This window comes from Diorhabda carinulata, chromosome 4, assembly GCF_026250575.1.
Source record: "Diorhabda carinulata isolate Delta chromosome 4, icDioCari1.1, whole genome shotgun sequence".
Lineage (NCBI taxonomy): Eukaryota > Metazoa > Arthropoda > Insecta > Coleoptera > Chrysomelidae > Diorhabda > Diorhabda carinulata.
This window is the reverse complement of record NC_079463.1, coordinates 33,559,026-33,586,815: the sequence shown is the minus strand read 5'-3', so window position 1 is coordinate 33,586,815 and position 27,790 is coordinate 33,559,026. Positions and strand designations below refer to the sequence as shown.

Genomic DNA, 27,790 nt, shown 5'->3' with positions numbered 1-27,790 from the left:
GGTTGCTTTAAGCAAGGTCAGACGTATTTGAATCTATGTTGAAAAGTTTTTTATTTTATACGGGGTGTGTATAAAAAGTGTTCAAAGATTAACTTCATAAATATCAAATTTGTTTATTTTTTTAAATAGAACCACCCTGTTTTTACTATTTTATCGCATAAACGTTAAGAAAAATAAGAAAAAATTGACAAAAAAAGAAAATACAAGAAAGTGAAAAGGAAAATGATACAAAATGGAAATGTAAAAAGTTAAAATGTACGAAAAAATGTTACGACTGTAACTTGGTTATTTTAAATGGAACACCCTATATATTAATACATTTTTGAAATCTACGTGATATTTTAGTATACTTTTGTCTAAAAATTTTTTTCGAAAAATTCATATTTTTCGAGATATTAAATTTTTTGTAAAAAATTTGACCGTTATAAATTAATTTTTTACGAGAATACCCTTAAAGATATAAAAATGATTTTAATTCGGTTGCTTTAAGCAAGGTCAGACGTATTTGAATCTATGTTGAAATGTTTTTCATTTTATACGGGGTGTGTATAAAAAGTGGTCAAAGTTTAACTTCATAAATATCAAATTTTATCATTTTTTTAATTAGAACCACCCTGTTTTTTCTATTTTATCGCATTCAGAGGTAAAAAATAAGGCAAATTCATGTATACTTTCCTATACCTAAACTGTACCGTTTTCCAGTTATTAATTTTTTTCTCTAAATTTTTAAAGATACAGGTGCGGTCTCTAAAATTGTACAGAAAACTTTTAATACCTGGATAACGGTAAATTGTAGGTATAGTATACATGAATTTGCCTCATTTTTTACCTCTGAATGCGATAAAATAGAAAATACAGGGTGGTTCTATTTAAAAAAATGATAAAATTTGATATTTATGAAGTTAAACTTTAAACACTTTTTATACACACCCTATATAAAATGAGAAATTTTTCAACATAGATTCAAATACGTCTGACTTTGTTTAACACAACCGAATTAAAAAAATTATCATATGTTTACGGGTATTTTTGTAAAAAAATATTTTATAAGGGTCTGTAACAGTCAAACTTTTTACAAAAAAATTAATAATTCGAAAAGTATACATTTTTCGAAAAAAGTTTTTAGACAAAATAATACTAAAAATTCACATACATTTCAAAAATGTAAAAATATACAGGGTGTTCCATTTAAAATAACAAAGTTATAGTCGTAACATTTTTTGGTACATTTTAACTTTTTACATTTCCATTTTGTATCGTTTTCCTTTTCACTTGTATTTTTTTTTGTCAATTTTTTCTTATTTTTCTTAACGTTTATGCGATAAAATAGAAAAAACCGGGTGGTTCTATTTAAAAAAATGATAAAATTTGATATTTATGAAGTTAAACTTTGATTACTTTTTACACACACCCTATATAAAATGAGAAATTTTTCAACATAGATTCAAATACGTCTGACCTTGTTTAACACAACCGAATTAAAATTATTTTCATATCTTTAAGGGTATTTTCGTAAAAAAATAATTTATAACGGTGTGTAATAGTAAAATTTTTTACAAAAAAATTAATATCTCGAAAAGTATGCATTTTTCGAAAAAAGTTTTTAGACAAAATAATACCAAAAATTCACGTAGATTTCAAAAATGTATTAATATATAGGGTGTTCCATTGAAAATAACAAAGTTACAGTGTTAATATTTCCCTTCTAATTTTCTGTCATTTAATTTATCACTTTTCATTTATTACTGTTCCTTTTAATGTTTTTCATTTTTTTCTCTCTCTCATTCCTTCTTTCTGATTTTCTCTTAATTCTAATTTTATGTTTATAACATTTTTTTTTTCTAATATTTTCATTTTACTCATAATTCCCCTTTAAACTCTCCGTTCTCGTTTTTTTTCATCCTTTTGTTTCAATTTTATCCCATTTTTCTTTATTACCATTTATATTCATTATTTTTATAATCACTTTTCCCTTTCGTCCTTTTTATTTTCACCTATTCCACCTCCCTACTTTTTACTATTTTTTTTTTCATTTTCACTCTGTTTTCTTTCCACTTTTACCTTTCGTAACTATAATCATAATTCCATTCCACTTAGATTTAATATTAATTCATTCATTTCGAAACTTTCCTTTAATTTTCATTTAAAATTTAGAAACGAAAAACCGTCCGGCACTTCTAACCTAAATCCAGTAAAAACTATTCAAATTTCCTGTACCAACGACTCGACATTAGCCAGTAAGTAATCGAAAAATAAAAAAAAAAAACGATTATTCATTTTACATTTCGATTTAAGCCGAACATTATGCCACGAACGACATTGAATCTATTCCACTCCAAGGTTAAACTCGTACGAAACTTTTAATAGACATTTTAAATATTGAATAACCACACATCCAGATAGCGGTCGCACACGTATGCGGAATCACGTGGAGAAATTTTTACAAACAAAAAAATAAGAATAAGAACGATAAAATTTGGTTTTTAAGATGATACAAGGTGTCGATAAAAAAAAACTAAGATGAATAGATACAGGGTGTATGTAATGATTCATAAAACGTTATTGCGTTGATGGAAGGCGTTCAAAAAGGGGTGAAAACATCATTTGAAATTAATAAATGAGTTTTTTCCTTTATAACTTTGAATTATAGAGCAGCTTTGAACGGTAGAATTTTAAAGTCTGGTACTTAGAAGCAAATAACATCGATCGTTAGAAGATGTCGTTTTTTCGATTATATCACCCGAACTAATAGTTAAAACTTTTTCAAAATGTTATCCGTATAATAAACAAACAATAAAACTATAGTTTCTGAAAAATTCATTTTCTTAGAAGTATTATTTTAGAAAATACAGAGTGTCAAATTTTTTTTCGACCTAATTATATTCCACCTCGTATATTTCCCTCAATACGTTCCGTAGCACATTGTTGATTTTTTTTCAGGTAGATACATCATTTAAGACACCTCGTATAAAATTTGAGCTTCCTATTTATCATATTTTAGTCTGTATGAATTTTGAAGTCTGGTACTTAAAAGCAAATAACATCTTTCGTTAGAATATGTCGTTTTTTCCATCATATCACCCGAACTAATAATTAAAACTCTTTCAAAATGTTATCCGTATATAAATAAACAATAAAACTATAGTTTCTGAGAAATTCATTTCCTTAGAAGTATTATTTTAGAAAATACAGAGTGTCAAATTTTTTTTCGACCTAATTATATTCCACCTCGTATATTTCCCTCAATACGTTCCGTAGCACATTGTTGATTTTTTTTCAGGTAGATACATCATTTAAGAGACCTCGTATAAAATTTGAGCTTCCTATTTACCATATTTTAGTCTGTATGAATTTTGAAGTCTAGTTCTTAAAAGCAAATAACATCGTTCGTTAAAATGTCGTTTTTTCCATCATATCACCCGAACTAATAGTTAAAACTTTTTCATAATGTTATCCGTAGATAAACAAACAATAAAACAATAGTTTCTGAAAATTTCACTTCCTTATAAGTATTATTTTAGAAAATACAGAGTGTCAAATTTTTTTTCGACCTAATTATATTCCACCTCGTATATTTCCCTCAATACGTTCCGTAGCACATTGTTGATTTTTTTTCAGGTAGATACATCATTTAAGACACCTCGTATAAAATTTGAGCTTCCTATTTACCATATTTTAGTCTGTATGAATTTTGAAGTCTAGTTCTTAAAAGCAAATAACATCGTTCGTTAAAATGTCGTTTTTTCCATCACATCACCCGAACTAATAGTTAAAACTTTTTCAAAATGTTATCCGTAGATAAACAAACAATAAAACAATAGTTTCTGAAAATTTCACTTCCTTATAAGTATTATTTTAGAAAATACAGAGTGTCAAATTTTTTTTCGACCTAATTATATTCCACCTCGTATATTTCCCTCAATACGTTCCGTAGCACATTGTTGATTTTTTTTCAGGTAGATACATCATTTAAGAGACCTCGTATAAAATTTGAGCTTCCTATTTACCATATTTTAGTCTGTATGAATTTTGAAGTCTAGTTCTTAAAAGCAAATAACATCTTTCGTTAGAATATGTCGTTTTTTCCATCATATCACCCGAACTAATAATTAAAACTCTTTCAAAATGTTATCCGTATATAAATAAACAATAAAACTATAGTTTCTGAGAAATTCATTTCCTTAGAAGTATTATTTTAGAAAATACAGAGTGTCAAATTTTTTTTCGACCTAATTATATTCCACCTCGTATATTTCCCTCAATACGTTCCGTAGCACATTGTTGATTTTTTTTCAGGTAGATACATCATTTAAGACACCTCGTATAAAATTTGAGCTTCCTATTTACCATATTTTAGTCTGTATGAATTTTGAAGTCTAGTTCTTAAAAGCAAATAACATCGTTCGTTAAAATGTCGTTTTTTCCATCACATCACCCGAACTAATAGTTAAAACTTTTTCAAAATGTTATCCGTAGATAAACAAACAATAAAACAATAGTTTCTGAAAATTTCACTTCCTTATAAGTATTATTTTAGAAAATACAGAGTGTCAAATTTTTTTTCGATCCGAAGATATTCCAGATCAAATATTTCCCTCAATACGTTCCATAGCACATTGTTGATTTTTTTTTCAGGTAGATACATCATTTAAGACACCTCGTATAAAATTTGAGCTTCCTATTTATAATATTTTAGTCTGTATGAATTTTGAAGTCTGGTACTTAAAAGCAAATAACATCTTTCGTTAGAATATGTCGTTTTTTCCATCATATCACCCGAACTAATAGTTAAAACTTTTTCAAAATGTTATCCGTAGATAAACAAACAATAAAACTAAAGTTTCTGTAAAATTCATTTTCTTATAAGTATTATTTTAGAAAATATATTTCTGTCAATGAGAATCATGCAAAAAGGGTTGAAGACGTCACCGAAGATTAATCAATAAATTTTTTTCATTACAACTTCGAATTATAGAGGAACTTTAAATGATAAAGCGAGAAAATTCAACATTTTTCATAATTTTAATTAATTTAATTCGAATATCGACCTGACGGTGTGTAACTAGCTTTAGTTTACGACGTTTTTTTAAAGTTGTGACTCATTCGCAAATTGTGTTAACAAATAACACGTGCTAATAACAATTCGCACATCAAAATGATTCATAAAGAATTAATTGGTATTGCAGAAGGAAATAAAAATATATTTGATTATTATACGACTATTTTTTTTATTATTCGAAAATTTATTAATTATATCGATTCGAAAATAACAAAACAAATCGCCGGCATTTTTTGGCGACGAATCCAAATATTTTGGCTGTCGTCTTGGAGTCGGCCTTGACTTTGACTTCCAAACGCATTTATTCCTGTATTTAGTTCCTAATGGAACGTATCTTTTCATTTAACCTCGTATTCAAACTTCAGTTTATTCTAAATAAAAAAATCTTTGATGGAATTTGTTATAGTGAAGATTCGAGTTAAATTTACAACAGCGCCAGTGAAAGTTGTATCTCGAAGGCGCGTGGCACGACTTGCAAATTGAATAAAATTACAATTAATTTCCTTAAATGAGATTTCACTTTTTTATTGTAACGATATGAATATATGTGTGTGTGTATATATCTGAATATCCTTGATTTGCATACAATCGGTACAATAACTAAAAATTAATGAAGCGATTTGGAAGAGAGAGGACCTTGATCTGAAAACCTAAGAGAAAATAACCTAAAAACCTTATAGATTCTATGAGTGTACGAGGATTGTTCCAAAAGTACTAGACTTGATTTAGAGATGGCGGTAATTTATATTCCACCTCGTATATTTCCCTTAATACGTTCCGTAGCACATTGTTGATTTTTTTTCATGTAGATACATCATTTAAGAGACCTCGTATAAAATTTGAGCTTCCTATTTATCATATTTTAGTCTGTATGAATTTTGAAGTCTAGTACTTAAAAGCAAATAACATCGATCGTTAGAAGATGTCGTTTTTTCGATTATATCACCCAAACTAATAGTTAAAACTTTTTCAAAATGTTATCCGTAGATAAACAAACAATAAAACAATAGTTTCTGAAAATTTCACTTCCTTATAAGTATTATTTTAGAAAATACAGAGTGTCAAATTTTTTTTCGACCTAATTATATTCCACCTCGTATATTTCCCTTAATACGTTCCGTAGCACATTGTTGATTTTTTTTTCATGTAGATACATCATTTAAGAAACCTCGTATAAAATTTGAGCTTCATATTTATCATATTTTAGTCTGTATGAATTTTGAAATCTGGTACTTAATAGCAAATAACATCGATCGTTAGAATATGTCGTTTTTTCGATTATATCACCCGAACTAATAATTAAAACTTTTTGAAAATGTTATCCGTAGATAAACAAACAATAAAACAATATTTTCTGAAAATTTCATTTTCTTATAAGTATTATTTTAGAAAATACAGAGTGTCAAATTTTTTTTCGACCTAATTATATTCCACCTCGTATATTTCCCTCAATACGTTCCGTAGCACATTGTTGATTTTTTTTCAGATAGATACATCATTTAAGAGACCTCGTATAAAATTTGAGCTTCCTATTTACCATATTTTAGTCTGTATGAATTTTGAAGTCTAGTTCTTAAAAGCAAATAACATCGTTGGTTAAAATGTCACTCTTTCGATCATATCACCCGAACTAATAGTTAAAACTTTTTCAAAATGTTATTCGAAGATAAACAAACAATAAAACTATAGTTTCTGAAAAATTCATTTTCTTATATGTATTATTTTAGAAAATACAGAGTGTCAAATTTTTTTTTGACTTAAAGATATTCCAGATCAAATATTTCCCTTAATACGTTCTGTAGCACGTTGTTGATTTTTTTTCGGGTAGATACATCATTCAAGATACCCCGTATAAAATTTGAGCTTCCTATTTACCATATTTTAGTCTGTATGAATTTTGAAGTCTGGCACTTAAAAACAAATAACATCGTTCGTTAAAATGTCACTTTTTCGATCATATCACCCGAACTAATAATTAAAACTTTTTGAAAATGTTATCCGTAGATAAACAAACAATAAAACAATAGTTTTTGAAAATTTCACTTCCTTATAAGTATTATTTTAGAAAATACAGAGTGTCAAATTTTTTTTCGACCTAATTATATTCCACCTCGTATATTTCCCTCAATACGTTCCGTAGCACATTGTTGATTTTTTTTCAGGTAGATACATCATTTAAGAGACCTCGCATAAAATTTGAGCTTCCTATTTATCATATTTTAGTCTGTATGAATTTTGAAATCTGGTACTTAATAGCAAATAACATCGATCGTTAGAAGATGTCGTTTTTTCGATTATATCACCCGAACTAATAATTAAAACCTTTTGAAAATGTTATCCGTAGATAAACAAACAATAAAACAATAGTTTCTGAAAATTTCATTTTCTTATAAGTATTATTTTAGAAAATACAGAGTGTCAAATCTTTTTTCGACCTAATTATATTCCACCTCGTATATTTCCCTTAATACGTTCCGTAGCACATTGTTGATTTTTTTTCAGATAGATACATCATTTAAGAGACCTCGTATAAAATTTGAGCTTCCTATTTACCATATTTTAGTCTGTATGAATTTTGAAGTCTAGTTCTTAAAAGCAAATAACATCGTTGGTTAAAATGTCACTCTTTCGATCATATCACCCGAACTAATAGTTAAAACTTTTTCAAAATGTTATTCGAAGATAAACAAACAATAAAACTATAGTTTCTGAAAAATTCATTTTCTTATAAGTATTATTTTAGAAAATACAGAGTGTCAAATTTTTTTTTGACTTAAAGATATTCCAGATCAAATATTTCCCTTAATACGTTCTGTAGCACGTTGTTGATTTTTTTTCGGGTAGATACATCATTCAAGATACCCCGTATAAAATTTGAGCTTCCTATTTACCATATTTTAGTCTGTATGAATTTTGATGTCTGGTACTTAAAAACAAATAACATCGTTCGTTAAAATGTCACTTTTTCGATCATATCACCCGAACTAATAATTAAAACTTTTTGAAAATGTTATCCGTAGATAAACAAACAATAAAACAATAGTTTTTGAAAATTTCACTTCCTTATAAGTATTATTTTAGAAAATACAGAGTGTCAAATTTTTTTTCGACCTAATTATATTCCACCTCGTATATTTCCCTCAATACGTTCCGTAGCACATTGTTGATTTTTTTTCAGGTAGATACATCATTTAAGATGTACCTCGTATAAAATTTGAGCTTCCTATTTACCATATTTTAGTCTGTATGAATTTTGAAGTTCCCCTCTAATATAATCTCTTGCTGGAATATCAGTTTTTCACATTTATCACCCGAACTATCGATAATAAAATGTCGTCTGTAGATGATGATCTATTTTCAAAAATTTTCAGTTATATTTGTCCTCGTTTTGGTACTAATTACGTTAATCTTGGAACATTGTTTTCTATCACAAGGACGTGAACTAAAAATATGTAAAACTAATAAAAAAAAAATGTTTATACGATAAGCATATAATTCATTAAACACGTCCGAAATTATTATGTTACGGGCCCCATTTCAACAATCATAACACCATTAACACGAAGGTCGAAAAAGTAATGAATTAATTGTTTCATGGAAACGAATTTTTATTTTTATCTATAGTTGCGAAGGGACGTAAATAAATATTAATCACGATAAACTAACCTCATAATCTTTACATTTAATGAAAACAAGTCTCGCCATCGACTACTTGACACACATGAATCACTTCCTTGTTAGATATTTGTTTTTCATTGAAACAATTAGTGCAATTAAAGTCATTTTAATGAAAAAGGTCCAGCGCTGATGTGAATATGTCAAATGTCATCATATAGTTTGACATTTTTAATGGCGGACGTACTCAGAACGTGTTGTCATACGAGGGGTATTTGAGATATTTGAAACATTCATTTTGGTTAAAAAATGGAATTGAATCTCGAACAGTTTCTGAATGATACACCAGGATTTGTTTACCAGATGTATTCGAAAAAAATCAGGGAAACCGACGAATCATTTTCTATAATGATAATGCGAGCCAAAATATATTATAAGTTATTTCGCACGTATCACCCGAACTATTTCTCATAGTTTTTCGAACGCCTCGTTTTTTTATGGTCGAATAATTAATTTGTAGTTCCCCTCAATTGTATTTTGAATAATACAGGGTGTGAAAATTGTACGTCTTTGTTTTTCTATTTTCGTTACATCCTATTTCCCCTTCAATATTTCCCTTAATAGATAACATGCACCATTTTGGATTTTTTTCCATACAGATACACCTTTTAAAAATGCCTTTGCAAAATTTGAGCTCTATATATGTCATAATTTACACTGTGTGATTTTTTAAATAAAAAACTTGTACGTTTATATTTGGCATTTTGTTATTTTGCATATATCACCCGTACTATTCATTATTTTTTTGTAAATAGATTATCTATAGAAAAGTGAATGATGAAACTATAACCCCCTAAAACATTCGTTTTTGTATATCTTATTTCTTAGAAAATACAGGGTGTAATACTGGTACGTATTTTTTAGAATCCTTTTTTCCATATCCCTTTTTACCCCTCCAATATTTTCCTTACTAGTCATCATGAGTCATTGCCGATTTTTTTCCATATAGATACATCCTTTAAAAGTGCCTATCCAAAATTTGAGCTTTGTATATGTGATATTTTACACTGTGTGATTTTTTAAATGAAACTTGTACGTTTATATTTGGCATTTTGTTATTTTGCATATATCACCCGTACTATTCATTATTTTTTTGTAAATAGATTATCTATAGAAAAGTGAATGATGAAACTATAACCCCCTAAAACATTCGTTTTTGTATATCTGATTTCTTAGAAAATACAGGGTGTAATACTGGTACGTATTTTTTAGAATCCTTTTTTCCATATCCCTTTTTACCCCTCCAATATTTTCCTTATTAGTCATCATGAGTCATTGCCGATTTTTTTCCATATAGATACATCCTCTAAAAATGCCTTTGCAAAATTTGAGCTTTATATATGTGATATTTTATACTGTGTGATTTTTTAAATGAATCTTGTACGTTTATATTTGGCATTTTGTTTTTTTGCATATATCACCCGTACTATTCATTATTTTTTTGTAAATAGATTATCTATAGAAAAGTGAATGATGAAACTATAACCCCCTAAAACATTCGTTTTTGTATATCTGATTTCTTAGAAAATACAGGGTGTAATACTGGTACGTATTTTTTAGAATCCTTTTTTCCATATCCCTTTTTACCCCTCCAATATTTTCCTTATTAGTCATCATGAGTCATTGCCGATTTTTTTCCATATAGATACATCCTCTAAAAATGCCTTTGCAAAATTTGAGCTTTATATATGTGATATTTTATACTGTGTGATTTTTTAAATGAATCTTGTACGTTTATATTTGGCATTTTGTTTTTTTGCATATATCACCCGTACTATTCATTATTTTTTTGTAAATAGATTATCTATAGAAAAGTGAATGATGAAACTATAACCCCCTAAAACATTCGTTTTTGTATATCTGATTTCTTAGAAAATACAGGGTGTAATACTGGTACGTATTTTTTAGAATCCTTTTTTCCTTATTCCTTTTTACCCCTCCAATATTTTCTTTACTAGTCATCATGCGTCATTGCCGATTTTTTTCCACATAGATACATCCTTTAAAAATGCCTTTGCAAAATTTGAGCTTTATATATGTGATATTTTACACTGTGTGATTTTTTAAATGAAACTTGTACGTTTATATTTGGCATTTTGTTATTTTGCATATATCACCCGTACTATTCATTATTTTTTTGTAAATAGATTATCTATAGAAAAGTGAATGATGAAACTATAACCCCCTAAAACATTCGTTTTTGTATATCTGATTTCTTAGAAAATACAGGGTGTAATACTCGTACGTATTTTTTAGAATCCTTTTTTCCTTATTCCTTTTTACCCCTCCAATATTTTCTTTACTAGTCATCATGAGTCATTGCCGATTTTTTTCCACATAGATACATCCTCTAAAAATGCCTTTGCAAAATTTGAGCTTTATATATGTGATATTTTATACTGTGTGATTTTTTAAATGAATCTTGTACGTTTATATTTGGCATTTTGTTTTTTTGCATATATCACCCGTACTATTCATTATTTTTTTGTAAATAGATTATCTATAGAAAAGTGAATGATGAAACTATAACCCCCTAAAACATTCGTTTTTGTATATCTGATTTCTTAGAAAATACAGGGTGTAATACTGGTACGTATTTTTTAGAATCCTTTTTTCCATATCCCTTTTTACCCCTCCAATATTTTATTTTACTAGTCATCATGCGTCATTGTCGATTTTTTTCCACATAGATACATCCTTTAAAAGTGCCTATCCAAAATTTGAGCTATATATATGTGATATTTTCCACTGTGTGATTTTTTAAATGAAACTTGTACGTTTTATATGACATTTTATTATTTTGCATAAATCACCCGAACTATTTTTTTGTTTGTAAAATACTATATAAAAAAATTGTATAGATTCAAATTATTTCTTCTAATTTAAAAATTTTTGATAAAACGAGATGTTAAAGTGTATATTTAAATTCTTAAAGGTACCCACTAAATATTTATTTTCATAATTAACTCCCTGACTATTTATTAATATTTTTTTATTTATATTATATATAAATTTTTAATTTTTTTATGCTACCATTCATATTATTTCGATTTTTTTTATTTTTTTCATTATTTCTAGTTTTTTAGTGATAACTTTTGTTTGGGAATTTTCGAGGAAAGGATCATACAGGGTGTAGAACAAAAACAAATATTAATATCACCAAGACATGTTTATTCTGTCGGCCACAACAAGCTCCCGATTTACAACAAAAAAATACAAATTTTTGATACAGTAAAATTACAATAAAATAACAATTATCGGAATCGTATTTGTAAAAAAAAAAATATTTTCAACCCCCCAAAATCCTCTCCGAATTTCTAAATAAATAATTTAAATTTTTTTAAACATTTTAAATAACAAATATTTTTTTTTAAACATACATATATAAAAAAATTAAAAAATAAATAAAGGGATCGGAAAAAAAAAATTTTTTCCCAAATATGAATCCAATAAAAGGTTCAGGTTAAAATCAGGCGGGGACAGAATTGCACATCCTATCGGCGATCGGGGGGACAAACATGGGAGGTGCAATACAGGTGAGTTGGCCCCTCAATAAAAATAAATGATCGGCCATAGTACGATGGGACGCATCGCATACCCCCCTCAGTCTCACGATTCCCCCCGAAACGCCATCAATTAATTTTAAAAATGGTATGAAACGATGGTGATACAAACAGAGGTTGAGATGATTAACGATTATGAGAGTCTCTCTTTTTTTTTTTCTATACAAACTGAGATACGCAAAAACACAAACTTATATCCATAAATATAGGGGGGGGGTATACGAAAAAACCGGAATACAATCCGGATTGATCGCCCGCCCCCGGATTTATCACATAAACAATTTAAACAAATAACTTATTTAATAATAGGATTTATTTAGGGTGCTTGATGCCAATTTAATCTTTATTTTTATTATTTTTTTTTTTCATTTACACGGAACTAATCAAATTAGTGACCTTAACTACAGGGAAATCAGTATAGAGCGTATTTTATAAATTTTTTTTTAATTTTTTGGTCCGCTATGTACACAAAGAAAAATATTCGTTCTATACTGATGATGACGGCGGGAGTCGCCGAAACGGGGGGATATCCCTACTAAAACACTACAACATGAGGGGCACACATCAACATACATTATACATATATGAACAGCAACCGGAAAATAAAATATTGTACGGGGTGAATTAGAATTAGAAAAGTAGATCGTCGTTTTAATTTTTTTTTTTTGGTATTAGGAATTTAAATTTGAATTTTTTTTGTATTTATTTATAAAATACGAGGTAATAATTGGTTTGATGTATTTCCACTTATTATTTTTGAAAAATTTCGAAATATTTTTATTGTTTTATATTGTAGAAACACCCTGTATATTCCATGTCCCCCAATTTTTTTTTAATACAGTGTGATTCAATTTGAATCAATATATACTTTGAGGGGTCATTTTAAATTTTTTTTACGTGTCAATAGTTAGATTTTTTTATTTTTTTTTAATTTAATTATATTTTAAACTATGATTTTTCGAAATACAAATTTTAATTTTTTATATATTATTTTACTATTTCGCACACATATCTCCCGGACTATTATTCATTATTTTATATTTCGTGGAATAATTTTTTTTTAAATTGATTATTTTCTTATTATGAATTTTGAAACTTTATGTTTCAATTTAAAAACTTTTAACTTTGAAAAATTATAAAAAATACTGTAAATGGATTTTTTCTCATTTTTGATTAAATTTTGATGTTTTTTTTGTTTTATGTATTTTTTCGAAATTTTTTCATATTTTTTTGGAAAGTGATTTATTTTCAATTGTTGCGAAATTGAAAAAAAAATTGATGAAAATTTGTTCAAATTATTTGGAAAATATTTAATTTAAAAAAAAATAGAAAAAATATTGAATATTTTGTGTTTAGACAAATATTATATAAAAAATAACTTAATCAAGTTAATATATAAATAGAAAATGTTTGTCTCCATTTTAAAAATTTTTTATTTGGAAAAAATATTTTTTGTTGTTATGAGATTTCAACAAGACAAATATATTTATAGTTTCAATTACTTATTTTAAATATTTTAATATAAAAAAATGTTAAAAAATGAAAATTATTTTTAAAATAAAATTTTTTTTAAAAAAAATCTAATTTAATTTAGTTTTTAATTTTTAATAATATTTCAAAAATATTAATATAAAAAAATACCAGAAAATAATGAAAATATGGAGAAAAATTCAATAATTATCTAGACAAAAAGTCATTACCTCTATATACAGGGTGATCTTAAGAACGTATATACGGAAATATAAATCAATAACGGTAAAATAACATTTTTTCGAAAAAAAAAAATTGTTTTGTTGAGCAAAATTTAGAAAAAAATTTTGAAAAATGTATGGTATGCTCAAATTATTTGAAAAATTATTTTTTAAAAAAAATTACTAAAAATAAATAATTTTTTTCTTATTTCTAATTTTAATAATTTATTTCAACATTTTCATTTTCGCCCAATTTTAATTATTGAAAAATTTGAAAAAATTACGAAAAATATGTTTGAATTATTTCAAAAATATTTGTACAAAAAAAATACCAAAAAATAATAAAAATGGAACAAAAATTTTAAAAAATTCAATAATTATTTAAACCAAAATTATTACCTCTATATACAGGGTGATCTTAAGGATGTATATACGGAAATATAAATCAATCGTAAAAAAACATTTTTTCGAAAAAAAATTATTTTATTTTGTTGAGGCGAAATTTACAAAAAAATTTTGAAAAATGTATGGTATGCTCAAATTATTTGAAAAATTATTTTTTAAAAAAAATTACGAAAAATAAATAATTTTTTTCTTATTTCTAATTTTAATAATTTATTTCAACATTTTCATTTTCGCCCAATTTTAATTATTGAAAAATTTGAAAAAATTACGAAAAATATGTTTGAATTATTTCAAAAATATTTGTACAAAAAAAATACCAAAAAATAATAAAAACGGAACAAAAATTTTAAAAAATTCAATAATTATTTAAACCAAAATTATTACCTCTATATACAGGGTGATCTTAAGGATGTATATACGGAAATATAAATCAATCGTAAAAAAACATTTTTTCGAAAAAAAATTATTTTATTTTGTTGAGGCGAAATTTACAAAAAAATTTTGAAAAATGTATGGTATGCTCAAATTATTTGAAAAATTATTTTTAAAAAAAAATTACGAAAAATAAATAATTTTTTTCTTATTTCTAATTTTAATAATTTATTTCAACATTTTCATTTTCGCCCAATTTTAATTATTGAAAAATTTGAAAAAATTACGAAAAATATGTTTGAATTATTTTAAAAATATTTGTACAAAAAAAATACCAAAAAATAATAAAAATGGAACAAAAATTTTAAAAAATTCAATAATTATTTAAACCAAAATTATTACCTCTATATACAGGGTGATCTTAAGGATGTATATACGGAAATATAAATCAATCGTAAAAAAACATTTTTTCGAAAAAAAATTATTTTATTTTGTTGAGGCGAAATTTAGAAAAAAATTTTGAAAAATGTATGGTATGCTCAAATTATTTGAAAAATTATTTTTTAAAAAAAATTACGAAAAATAAATAATTTTTTTCTTATTTCTAATTTTAATAATTTATTTCAACATTTTCATTTTCGCCCAATTTTAATTATTGAAAAATTTGAAAAAATTACGAAAAATATGTTTGAATTATTTCAAAAATATTTGTACAAAAAAAATACCAAAAAATAATAAAAACGGAACAAAAATTTTAAAAAATTCAATAATTACTTAAACCAAAATTATTACCTCTATATACAGGGTGATTTCGAATAAAACGAACAGAATATCTTGAAGAAACCGTCTCCTATATATATAGAAAAATAGAATCGATCTACTGGTCCCCCAATTCCCCGTGTATAAATCGAAAAAATTAAAAAAAAAAAAAAAAAAAAGAAAGAAAATTTTCCCGAAAACTGTTTTTCTTTTCAACCGTACGTCGACAGACATTTTTTTACATAGTAGGGGGATGAATATACAGACAAATCATTTGGTTTGTATTTTTTTTTTTTATATCCAAATAAGATCAAAAGTGGCATCTAAAAAGTCCGACGCAACAACAATCCCTTTTTATATTTTTTGCACTCCACTTTGTACTAAATCTCGCGCAGCTTCGACATATCAATTTACACCTCCAAAGTGACCACCTCCCGCGGCGACGGCGATTTCTTCGACAGATTCAACGGTTGTTGAGGATCCGCTATATCCACCTGCAGCTCCACCATCTTCGGAGACCTCGACGGCGCCGGCGAAGTCGAATGCGGCGATTGCAAATACAACCGGTTATAATCCTGCGTATTAGTAGCCGGCGGCGGAGGCGGAGGCGGCGTTTGCATCTGATTCTGCCGCGCCGTCGTCGTTATGACGCTGGTGGAGGCCGCCCACAACAAGGAACCGTTGGAGGTTTTGTAAGGACAAGCCGTCGGCGCCGCCGTCACCATCGGCGAATTCCCCTCGCCGCCTCTCATTATAAAACTGTGTATAACTTCGGTTCTTTTTATCTGTTCGGCCGTCATCCTCGGACCCTCCATCAAAGATTTGGCCAACATCGAATGCGAACTGGACAAACTGGATTGCGGGTTGGAAACGGCGGTCGATTGCTTTTGGGGGGACGTCGTTGGGACGACGACGACGACCGGTTCCGCTTCGGCGGAATCCTTATTCCTCAAAGCTCGGAATTTCTTATGGGGTTTGTAGGCTTCGTCCATCAGGGAATTCGTATCGTACAATGGAGGCGCTTGCAGCACTCGTTTCAACACCGGCATATCTTCAACAATGTGATGATCGTCCATCGAAGATCTCGGACTCGAACAGACCGACGTCGGTTTTTCCATTTTTTCCGTGCCGGATTCGATGCCCGAATCGCTGGGCGAATCCAATTTCCGGAATCGAGGATTGTGCGAAGACGGTCGGGATACCGGAGTTATCGTTATGCCGTTGTGTATCAAATGGGAGGTGGCGGCCAATTCGTCTTCGCCCGATGACGTCGAACCGGAATTGGCGCGATGTCTGTGCGGGCAAACGACGCCTCCCGATAACGTAGCCGCTAATAGAGGAGTGTTGGTTATATTCTGATGTTGATGATGATGATGTTGATGGTGATGATGATGTTGGAGATGATGGTAATCGTGGATTTCCGACGAACACATCGATTCGGTACTACTGACCGAACCTAGAGGAGATTTAGCTTCGTCCATCGTTATATCCGATGAAGAAGACCACGAAGACGCCGCCGGACTTTTACTACTGTTATTCTCTTCTTCTATTTGTCCAACGTTCCAAGCGTTTTGTTGTTGTTGTTGTTGTTGTTGTTGTTGTTGTTGTTGTTGCATCATCTGTTGTTGTTCGGTCATTTTGAAGGCGAGCAATTTTTCCGAATGCAAAGTATTCAACGTGCGCAGATCCGGTATTTTTTTCATCAATTCCTCCATGACGTGTTGTTGGGAATGGTGGTTTTGCGCCACCACCATTTGCAACGAGGATTTCAGTTTGTTGTGCATTTTTTCGATGAGTTCGGTGTTTCTGAGACCGGGTCGATCGGCCGCTATAACGACCACCGAACAAAACAGTCCGATTTCCGCGTCGGATAATCGAAGGGAGTTCATTCTATCGGCGAAATCGAACATACTGTCCATGAGGAATCGAGCGTTCGAACTATTGTGAATCGAATCGCGTTTCAACACTTGTCCGTTCAAACATATCATACTGGCCGTTTGGGAATCGAACATACACGCGAGTCGCACTAAAAGCACTTCGAATACTCCCGCTTTCAATAAAGTAACTTGATCGTCTTGAGCTAATAGAGTAAAACCCGGTATACGTTTCGCGAATTCCACGACGCCTCTTATCGCCGGTGAAAATCTTTTCGAGAAATCCTGCAGCATCTCCTGTTGTCCCGTTAACGGTTGCGGATTCGGGTTCAACGGACACGCCTGCGAACAAAAATTAATAATTATTGTTAACAACTCGTCCACGACATAGACCGTCAAGCCGGTTTTCCGTCTCTTTATCATCGAAAACTTTCCAATTTGACTACTAATACTACTCGGAAACCTTTTTTTTATATATTTACCTTCTAGAATAAATCGAGAAATTTCTTGCTACTATAAATACGTTCTTGTTTAACAACGAAAAAATCGGTAAATACGAAATTTCACCTCGTCCACGACATAGACCGTCAAGCCGGTTTTCCGTCTCTTTAACATCGAAAACTTCCGAATTTGACTACTACTTATATTCGGAAACCTTTTTTTGGTTCTTTACTTTTTAGAAACATTCGAGAAATTTCTTGCTACTATAAATACGTTCTTGTTTAATAACGAAAAAATCGGTAAATACGAAATTTCACCTCGTCCACGACATAGACCGTCAAGCCGGTTTTCCGTCTCTTTAACATCGAAAACTTCCGAATTTGACTACTACTTATATTCGGAAACCTTTTTTTGGTTCTTTACTTTTTAGAAACATTCGAGAAATTTCTTACTACTATAAATACGTTCTTGTTTAACTACGAAAAAGTCGGTAAATACGAGATTTCGTCTCGTCCACGACATAGACCGTCAAGCCGGTTTTCCGTCTCGTTATCACGGAAGACTCCGAAATTTGACGAATGCGTCGAAATAGTTTAAATAAATTTATTGTAACTCGAACGATTCTTTTGAAAACAATTATTTTTTGTGAGGAAAGTGGTTATTTCAAATCGAAAATCAAATTTTCGCGGCTAAATCCACCGTTACCCGCCATTTTGTATTCGATGTTTGTTTGCTGTCATTTAACTCTCTCAATAATTAACGGTTATTTTAATTCGTGATAATTATTAAACAAAGTAAAAAAACTTACGAAAAAAGTGAAAAATCAGTTGCCTTTTCCTTTTTTTTTTCTCTAAAAACAGGCGTTTTTTTCGTAATTATTTTCAGTTTTTAAAAAATCGACATAATCCATAGAATAACATTCGTAAAAAACGTGTTCAGCCAACGAACATCCGTCGAGATATAATTTGCTGTCACTTTTATCAAACTTTATGGATTTTTTTATGGTTTTTGGGAAAATATTAATATAAAAAAATACCAGAAAATAATGAAAATATGGAGAAAAATTCAATAATTATCTAGACAAAAAGTCATTACCTCTACCGAAAAAAAAAATTATTGTTTTGTTGAGGCGAAATTTAGAAATAAATTTTGAAAAATGTATTTTATGTTCAAATTATTTGAAAAAATTATTTTAAAAAAAAATTACGAAAAATAATTTTTTTCTTATTTTTAATGTTAATAATTTATTTCAACATTTTCAATTTCGCCCAATTTCAATTCTTGAAAAATTTGAATAAATTACGAAAAATAAATAATTTTTTTCTTATTTTTAATTTTAATAATTTATTTCAACATTTTCATTTTCGCCCAATTTCAATTCTTGAAAAATTTGAAAAAATTACGAAAAATTAATAATTTTTTTCTTATTTTTAATGTTAATAATTTATTTCAACATTTTCATTTTCGCCCAATTTCAATTTTTGAAAAATTTGAAAAAATTACGAAAAATAAATAATTTTTTTCTTATTTTTAATTTTAATAATTTATTTCAACATTTTCATTTTCGCCCAATTTCAATTCTTGAAAAATTTGAAAACATTACGAAAAATTAATTTTTTTCTTATTTTTAATGTTAATAATTTATTTCAACATTTTCATTTTCGCCCAATTTCAATTCTTGAAAAATTTGAAAAAATTACGAAAAATTAATTTTTTTCTTATTTTTAATGTTAATAATTTATTTCAACATTTTCATTTTCGCCCAATTTCAATTCTTGAAAAATTTGAAAAAATTACGAAAAATATGTTTGAATTATTTCAAAAATATTTGTACAAAAAAAATACCAAAAAATTATAAAAATGGAACAAAAATTTTAAAAAAATTCAATAATTATTTAAGCCAAAATTATTACCTCTATATACAGGGCGATTTCGAAAAAAACGAAAAAAATATCTTGAAAAAAAGAAAAAATTTTTCAAAAAATACCACAGAATCGATCTACTGCGCCGAAATAGTTTAAATAAATTTATTGTAACTAAAACGATTCTTTTGGAAACAATTATTTTTTGTGAGAAAAGTGGTTATTTCAAATCAAAAATCAAATTTTCGCGGCTAAATCAACCGTTACCCGCCATTTTGTATTCAATATTTGTCATTTAACTCTCTAAATAATTATCGGTTATTATAATTCGTGATAATTATTAAACAAAGTGAAAAATCAGTTGCCTTTTCCTTTTTTTTTCTCTAAAAACAGGCGTTTTTTTTTCGTAATTATTTTCAATTTTTAAAAAATCAGCGTTATCCATAGAATAACATTCGTAAAAAACGTGTTCAGCCAACGAACATCGGTCGGGATATAATTTTTACTGTCACTTTTATCAAACTTTATGGATTTTTTTACGGTTTTTGAGAAAATATTTTATACAAATCATTGCCTCGCTTCCAAAATACGTAAATACACAATATTTTACCCAATGTTTTTTCTGGATCGTCCCCGAACTTGAGTGTTTCTGTATTGACGTGAAACAACTCTGATCGGGCATAAATGTCGATTATCGGTGGTCATTTTTACGTTTATTTCCACTTCCTAATTAGTTTCCGCGCGGTAGAATTGTTAGAAACAATTTGGAACGAAATTCATATGGGAAAATTAATATTCGAATCGATTATATCGCTTCCCGATTGAATTTTTAATAATATAATGCGCGTTCCGTTCCGAATTTATTTAAAAACAAAGTTTTTGGTATCGATGATCGTTTAATCTATTTTCCGATTATCGCGATGTTTGTCCCACGTATCTAATAACATCGAATTACCGATTTTAGTGAGTCGGAACGATTAATTTCGACAAAAATCGCCGCGCGGATTTTTTTTTTTAATATTTTTTCATTCAATTTACGAGGGGTTTTCGATTTTTTTGTTTTTTAACGCATTAAATATTAAATTAAATGAAAAATTTGAATAGTATTTCGACTTATAGTAGCCCCCTTATAAAAAAAAAAAGAACCTTGAACGTTTCCGCTTGTCCCCCTACATACACAAGGTCGACTGGTCTGGGTATTTCGACATTTTTTTTTTATTGTTCGCGTTTCGTATAGGGTGTACGCCACCCCGTTTCCGTTCAACCGTCAATTAATTATACAGATTGTCGCTTTTATTATAATAACGATCCACTTACCAGAGTCGGCGGACAGGCTGTATAAGAAGGATTGTCCCTGGCCCTTTGTAGCATAGGTTCGACTTTTTCTCTAGTAAAATCGCAAGTATCGATGTGAGCCCTAACGACAGTTTCGAGTAATCTATGTTCATCTTCGAGTTCGGCGCTGATCGCTTTTTCGATCGAACGAGAATTCGAACTCTGTTGCATGGCCGCCAAAATTCTGGCTTTTTCTCTTTTGGGCACCCTACCGAATCTGACAGCTGCAATTGAAAAAAAAAAAAAATATTGAAGGGATAATTTTTCGATGCGCCCTCGTATAATTTGAACGAATTAAGAGGAGGAGAAAGTGATGAAAACATTCTGGGTCGACGAGAAAGTATTTTTCGTTCGATTCGATTAGAGAATTTAAATAATAAATATAATAAACACCTACGTGCATTGTGATAATTAACTACGCCGTTTAATATTCCTTTAAGTATAGGTAATTCTTCACCGCCCATTTTACACTTTTTTAAATCACTTTCACAAACGACAACATGTGCGCGAAAAGGTCGTCGAACAAAAATCGGGCTGCAAACGCGACTAACAGCGCGGCCTGGCATTCCCGAACGCGATGAGTTCTTAGCAAATAATGGCGCGAATCAGTCGACGACAGGCGTGTATCGCCCACGGTCACGATTCCCCTCTAACATGTCGGATCCCCTCTTACGATCGCGATCGATTCCCCTCCATCACCCTTGAACTTGAGCTGCTGCGTCGCGCGTTAACATTCGTAAAAAGAGGGGAGGCGAACGGTGGTGGGTGAAGAGGAAAATGACAAGGACGCTCGGTGCCCCCGTCACCCACCTAGAGGGCATCCCGGGACTTGCACAGGTACGGACTTGGCGTATTTACAAAACAAATAAATCAATTTTTGAAACTTTTCCGACGAAAAATTTACTCATTTTTAATTCTTTCTTATATTTAATGATTTTCCGAGTTCCAATTAATTGTCCAAGTAGTTTTTTTTGATACTTTTGTTGGAATTTTTAATTTTCGACGTAAAAATCTACTAATTTATTCTTATATTTGGAGTTTTTTTTGTTATATTCAATTTGTAATGATTATTGCCGAATTTTCGAAATTTCCCTTAATGTTCCAAGTATTTTATTATTCAAATTTTCCCAATTTATCAGAATTTTTCTCAAATTTCCATGAATTTTGCAAGTTTTGCGAATTTTTTGTCATATTCCAAATATCGGAGTTCATTTTCAAAAATTTTTCCATTTTTCGACGAAATAATTTCGATTTATTTTCATATTTCAAATTTTTATCCATTTTTCAAAATTTCAAACGATTTTTCCAATTATTTTACGAGATTTTCGAAATTTCCCCCATTCCAAGTATTGTATGATTAAATTTTTGTCCAATTTATGCGAATTTTCATCAAACTTCCATGTTTTTCCACTTTTCAAATGTTGGAAGTTTTTCATTTTCAAAATTTTTCCTACTTTTCAAAGAAATAATTTACAAATTTCTCATTTATTTTCAAATTTTCTTTACAATATTCCATATTTTTAAATTTCAAACGATTTTTCCAATTTTCCAATTATTTTACGGAATTTTCGAAATTTCCAAATATTTTCTGATTAATTTTTTTCCAATTTATCCAAATTTTCATCAAGGATTTAAATGATAAAACAAAAAAATAAAATTTTCAATTTTATTTTGAAAAAAATCACTTACTAATAATTTTTCTAGTGAAAACATATTAAAATAAGATAAATACCTATATCGAAATTTTCTATTATTTACTGGCTACTAATTCAACTTCGATATTGAATTTTTTATAAAATTATTTGCCTTGTGTATTCGAGCAAGTCCGTTCCTGTACAATAATTGGCATAACCCCAAAACAGTAAACATCACTTGGGTTTTTTTTCGAAAATATTTTTAGCAACTCGTGTAAACAACTCCCCGATTTGCATAATGTGTTTGAAAAAAAAAAAATCATTGTAGTCATTGTTGACGAATACTTAGATTGTGACCTTTTATAAATGTAAATACGAACATGTTATGAAGTCAAAAATTATCATTTATTTGAATAAATCGAAAAATACGACTACCTTGAACTCAAAACAAATGTCAAAAATTCTCAATGTCAACGCGAATATTATCAAAACAATATTTTTTTCGTTATTCTTGTTAAGAGCCATTTGTTTATATTAAAAAAAAGAAGAAGAAAAGAAAGCGACTTTCTTTTATTTAACAAAATGAAGCGTATCAATTGCAAGGCCTACTTAAATCAATGAGATGGGAGGAATTTCGTGGTCATTGTGTAGGCGGATTAATACCACCATTTTACTATTTCCTACGTTGCCGATTCTACTATTAAAAATATTATATTATGTAATTATCTCTTATATTAGAAATTTATCAGAAAATATATCAAATATTTATTCAATTATACGTAAATAATATAATAATTTCGATGTATTATGAGTCATAATATCAAATTCTTCATTATTAGTTAGATTATTAGCGATCCGGCAACGTGGGAGGATCGTTATCGGTGATTGAGCGCAAGCTTAACGTTTTAATACAGGTTTTCGCCGCCAGGTCGCAGCATCTCTCGAATGTAACTAGAGCAAACTGTGAAATATCCCAGTGAACTTTGCATCTCGGAATTATACGTGACTCATTTTTGTTTTCTAACTTGTACGTAATTATTTAGACGTAAAAATTCTCAATACAGAACCGTAACTGGATAAATAAATGATATACGAGGTTGATTAAAAATATAATTTATTACTTATTAATAGTTTAATTTTGTAATAAATCGGCATGAAATAGTATTTTTAATGTAGAAAGTATGACAGAGTTCAATGTTTGGTGAAGATTGGTTGTGAGAGAGTGGAAAAAATACAATAAAATGATTTAAAAATGATTACGAAACACTTTCACTCGTTCGGAACTTAGAAACAGCTTTCGTTGCACTTAATTATCACTTTCACTATGAATCTAAGTAAAAGTGAAGGGTTATCAGCCTAGATTAGAAACTAATATCGCAAAATGTGAAATTCACGTTTAGATAAACTTTTATTAAAATTATAAGTAACAATATTAAACGTTATAAAACTTTATTTTAACAAAATTAATGAAAAAATTGTTTATAAAATGTTAATATTATAATTTTCCCGAAGAAGCAGACGTATTTTTCGTTTATATCCCAAATATGATTAAAAAAAGGTATACTGGGTGGTGATACCTATCGAAACGTTAATTTTATTTTTTTTTTAAATAAATGTTTCAATTTTTTAGTGGTAAATCGTAATTATTATAATCGAATCTTGATTACGTAAACAATAATGGTTGAATTAAGTAAAAGTACGACTTTCCTATGTAGCACAACGATCTCGTTGTAGAGTTCACGCGAAGTTGATGGCCTCAACACGATTTAGCGCCAGCTATAAAATAATTACTACACTACCGAATCGTTTAATCTAAAAAAATGCCATATCGCGTAATTCTTTTATTAAAATCATACATAAATCGAAAAAACCTAACCTAAAAATATCGATCGTACCTCGTATATTTAAAACGAATTTCGGTTCAACGAACTTTTTGTTACTTTTCTTACCATTATTATTATTAAAAAAAAAAAATACGAAATCAATAATAGATTAGCGGGGTAGTTTAGTTTAGTGACCCAGTATTGTCAACGAGGTCATTCACCTTAAGACCACGTTGAACTTTCTCGTATGCGCACCGATGTTAAAATCTTGCAGAGAGGTCATTCACCCCTGGACCTGGATGACCTATATTTACACAGTTTACAGGGGAAAAGCTTGCATAAAAAATACTTTTAATTATATATACATATACGTATATATAAATATATATATTTACATAACCTAACATTTGCACGTCCTACCTCAATATTATTTTAATTATAATAAATAACTTACCGTCTCTGCTCATTCCGACTGCGATGCATTTTTTAAGCCTGCAATATTGACAACGATTCCTGTTGATCCTCAATATGGAGCACTGTTGATTTTTGGTACAAGGTCTGTATTGTATTTTCTGTTGGATGCTGCGTCTGAAGAAACCCTGCGAATAACGCACATTTTGTAGAGAATCGTCACTATCGCAACCCGAACTACTACTATCATCTACAACACTATTACGTTGCGACACTAAAGATTCTGTAGAATTTAAAACCGCCATCATAATTGATTCGAATTTAATTGAACATAACGATTATTCTAGAACAAAATGGTCGACCAAACGCCGAGAAATACAAGAGAACACTGAGCCTTCAATCGCGAACGAGCGAGTTTGCCAGTGTTACCATCTGACCTAGTTCCAGGTTGTTAACCCGTAAAAGCTAAAACTCGCGAGGCCAGTTCGGAGCGTGAAAGTGAGAGTGGTAGTCTCGTTTCCACCCGCAGCGATTTATGTAAGCTAAACAGAGACGAATAGAGTTTCGACATTTAGCGAATATTTTTCGCAAAAAAAATTCGTTACTACCTTGTAATAAAATTCTTCTGAAAACCTTTAAACGAATATTTGTATAATAAATAAATAAATGAACTAATACGAGGTTGGAAATTTTGTTAGGGTCATCGACCTGCGAGCGCGAAACTAGACCAATTATATAAAAATTGCATCGTAATAAAATGTAAGGTAGTTTATTTAAAAAGTAAAATAAAAAAATGATTAAACAGCAAACAAAATCGTAGTATCTGGGTTAATATTTTGGTAATAAGTAGTTGAAATAACATATTGAGGCCAATATAATTAACAAACCTTGAAGTAGTAAAGTGACTGACACCAAATTAGGTTATCTCGTCGTTTCGGAGAATTTCGACTATCGACAATATATATACAGGGATGATTCATAATTAATTCCAACTTTTTATTCTTAATATCGAAATATAAATTATAAATAAACGTAAAAATCAGTTGTTTTTTAACAATTTACAAATCAAAATTAAAAAAAAAATTCTACGGGGGGTGTATTCGAGATACTAGAATGATTTCGATTTCGGCGAGAAAAGGGGGAGTGGTTATATTCGAGGGAGTGGTTATATTCGAAGGAGTGGCTAATTTCGGGATTTTACGGTATTGTACGAGGGTTACCTAAAAAGTTTACGACTTTAACACTATTAGCACTCATATACAATGCGCCATTATTTACGACCGTGGATTTTTGTATATTTGAATACCAATTATATTTATAAAAAATAACAATAAAGAAAATGTCTTTTTCATCATGATAACACATTTTGATGTTAGTTATAACTGAAATTCACAAATTTTTCCCGTTTCATAACATTCAATTTTACTTAAGAAAAGAGATTTTTTCATCAGACGTAAATATACGTCTATTTTTAGGAAAAATACTGCGACTATTATTCGAAATGTTTAAAAAGGTTTAGGAAAAGCTATAGTTGCAAAAAATTATTATAGAAAAAAAAATGTATTGTTTCTTCCTTAAGTTAAAAAGTCTTTAAACAACCCTCGTATTTTACCGTGGTATTAAATCATATTTTTTTAACAAAAAATTTCATAAAAATAGACAATAATTTACTCTACTTTTTATTATTTTTCTATGGATAAAATTATGACGTTAACTGTACATTTAGCCAGAATAAATAATAATTTAAACCGTTATGAACCGGCCTAATATTTAAACGGTCAAACTCCTATATATATATATATATATATATATATATATATATATATATATATATATATATAATATAGTGACTTAACGGCATTTATTATGTTTTCTCGAATATTCTTTGACGTCACGGTACATTATCTGAACGTATTACGTCACCGACTGCAACACAACCGATCGGAATATTTATTCTCGACGTTCGTTATTATTTGATGACTACGACTATCATTGTTATTATATAGAGTTTGTTGTATTAAGCAGGAAAAAGAACTGTTATGGATTTAAACAACAAAACGTTGCTTGAATTACTAATACTACCTGGATGATTCAAATGAAATTTATTTTATATATCGGGTGTTACTTCCTGGTAACGTCAGGTCATTCACATCGGTTCAATGAATTTTCTGTGGTTTAATCGGGCATCCCTGTTGATAAAATATTGAAGTATCTACGTCAAATTTATTTGATATTGTATACTTGTAAGATATTTTGAGGTTATAAGTTTTTTAAGCATATTTAGAATTTCGTAGGGGTAGTAATACAATGAAAAACATTTCGAGTTACCAAATAAGAATCTATAAGGTAATAAATCGTAATATTAATATTTCTTTTCGAACAAAAAGATATATAATATAAATCATAATAACCAGGAAATCAGAAGACGCGTAGAAGTAACAGGATATCATAAAACATCATTAAGATGTTAATTTTATTATTGAAAATTCTAATTTTAATGCAAAAAGGTATAGAAAATGTGGAATATTATAAAAAATATATTTCTTAGTTGAATCACGTGATAAAAAACTTTGTGGGAAAGTTATTTTGTAATTGGTAATCGATTTGTTGGATAACAGCTGATAAGTCAAGTTAGATGAAAAAGAAGAAGAGTGTAGGCGTTCAAAAAGAACAAATACGAACGATCCAAGGTGTAACGCAATATGGCCGCCGTATAGACCGCGGATTTATAAATAAACATAAATTTTTTAATAAGTTATTAAATTTCCCTCGTAAATCTTAATACAAGTAATAAACTAGGTCGTTGTTTTGTCCCTCCATTTTGTTATTTCGTCCAAGTAGATATTTAAATTTAAAAGTAATTTATTTCGTTGATTCTGTTGATAT

At 29.0% G+C, this 27,790-nt stretch overlaps 1 protein-coding gene across 5 annotated transcripts in view; it reads right to left on the bottom strand.

Annotated features, from left to right (window-relative positions):
• Positions 1-15,875: 15,875 nt before the first annotated feature.
• The window catches only part of LOC130892617 (ecdysone-inducible protein E75), a 73,266-nt gene continuing 61,351 nt past the window's right edge, over positions 15,876-27,790 (bottom strand). For 4 of the 5 annotated variants that reach the window (XM_057798112.1, XM_057798115.1, XM_057798114.1 and 1 more), the window contains exons 3-5: positions 24,948-25,092; positions 21,019-21,260; positions 15,876-17,740 (exon numbers count right to left, since the gene is read on the bottom strand). In XM_057798112.1, the coding sequence (XP_057654095.1) occupies positions 15,935-17,740; positions 21,019-21,260; positions 24,948-25,092 (2,193 nt within the window). In that variant the 3' untranslated portion in view covers positions 15,876-15,934. Of the gene's footprint in view, positions 17,741-21,018; positions 21,261-21,433; positions 22,030-24,947; positions 25,093-27,790 lie in introns of those variants that run through there. The other variant, XM_057798117.1, reaches the window with a different exon arrangement.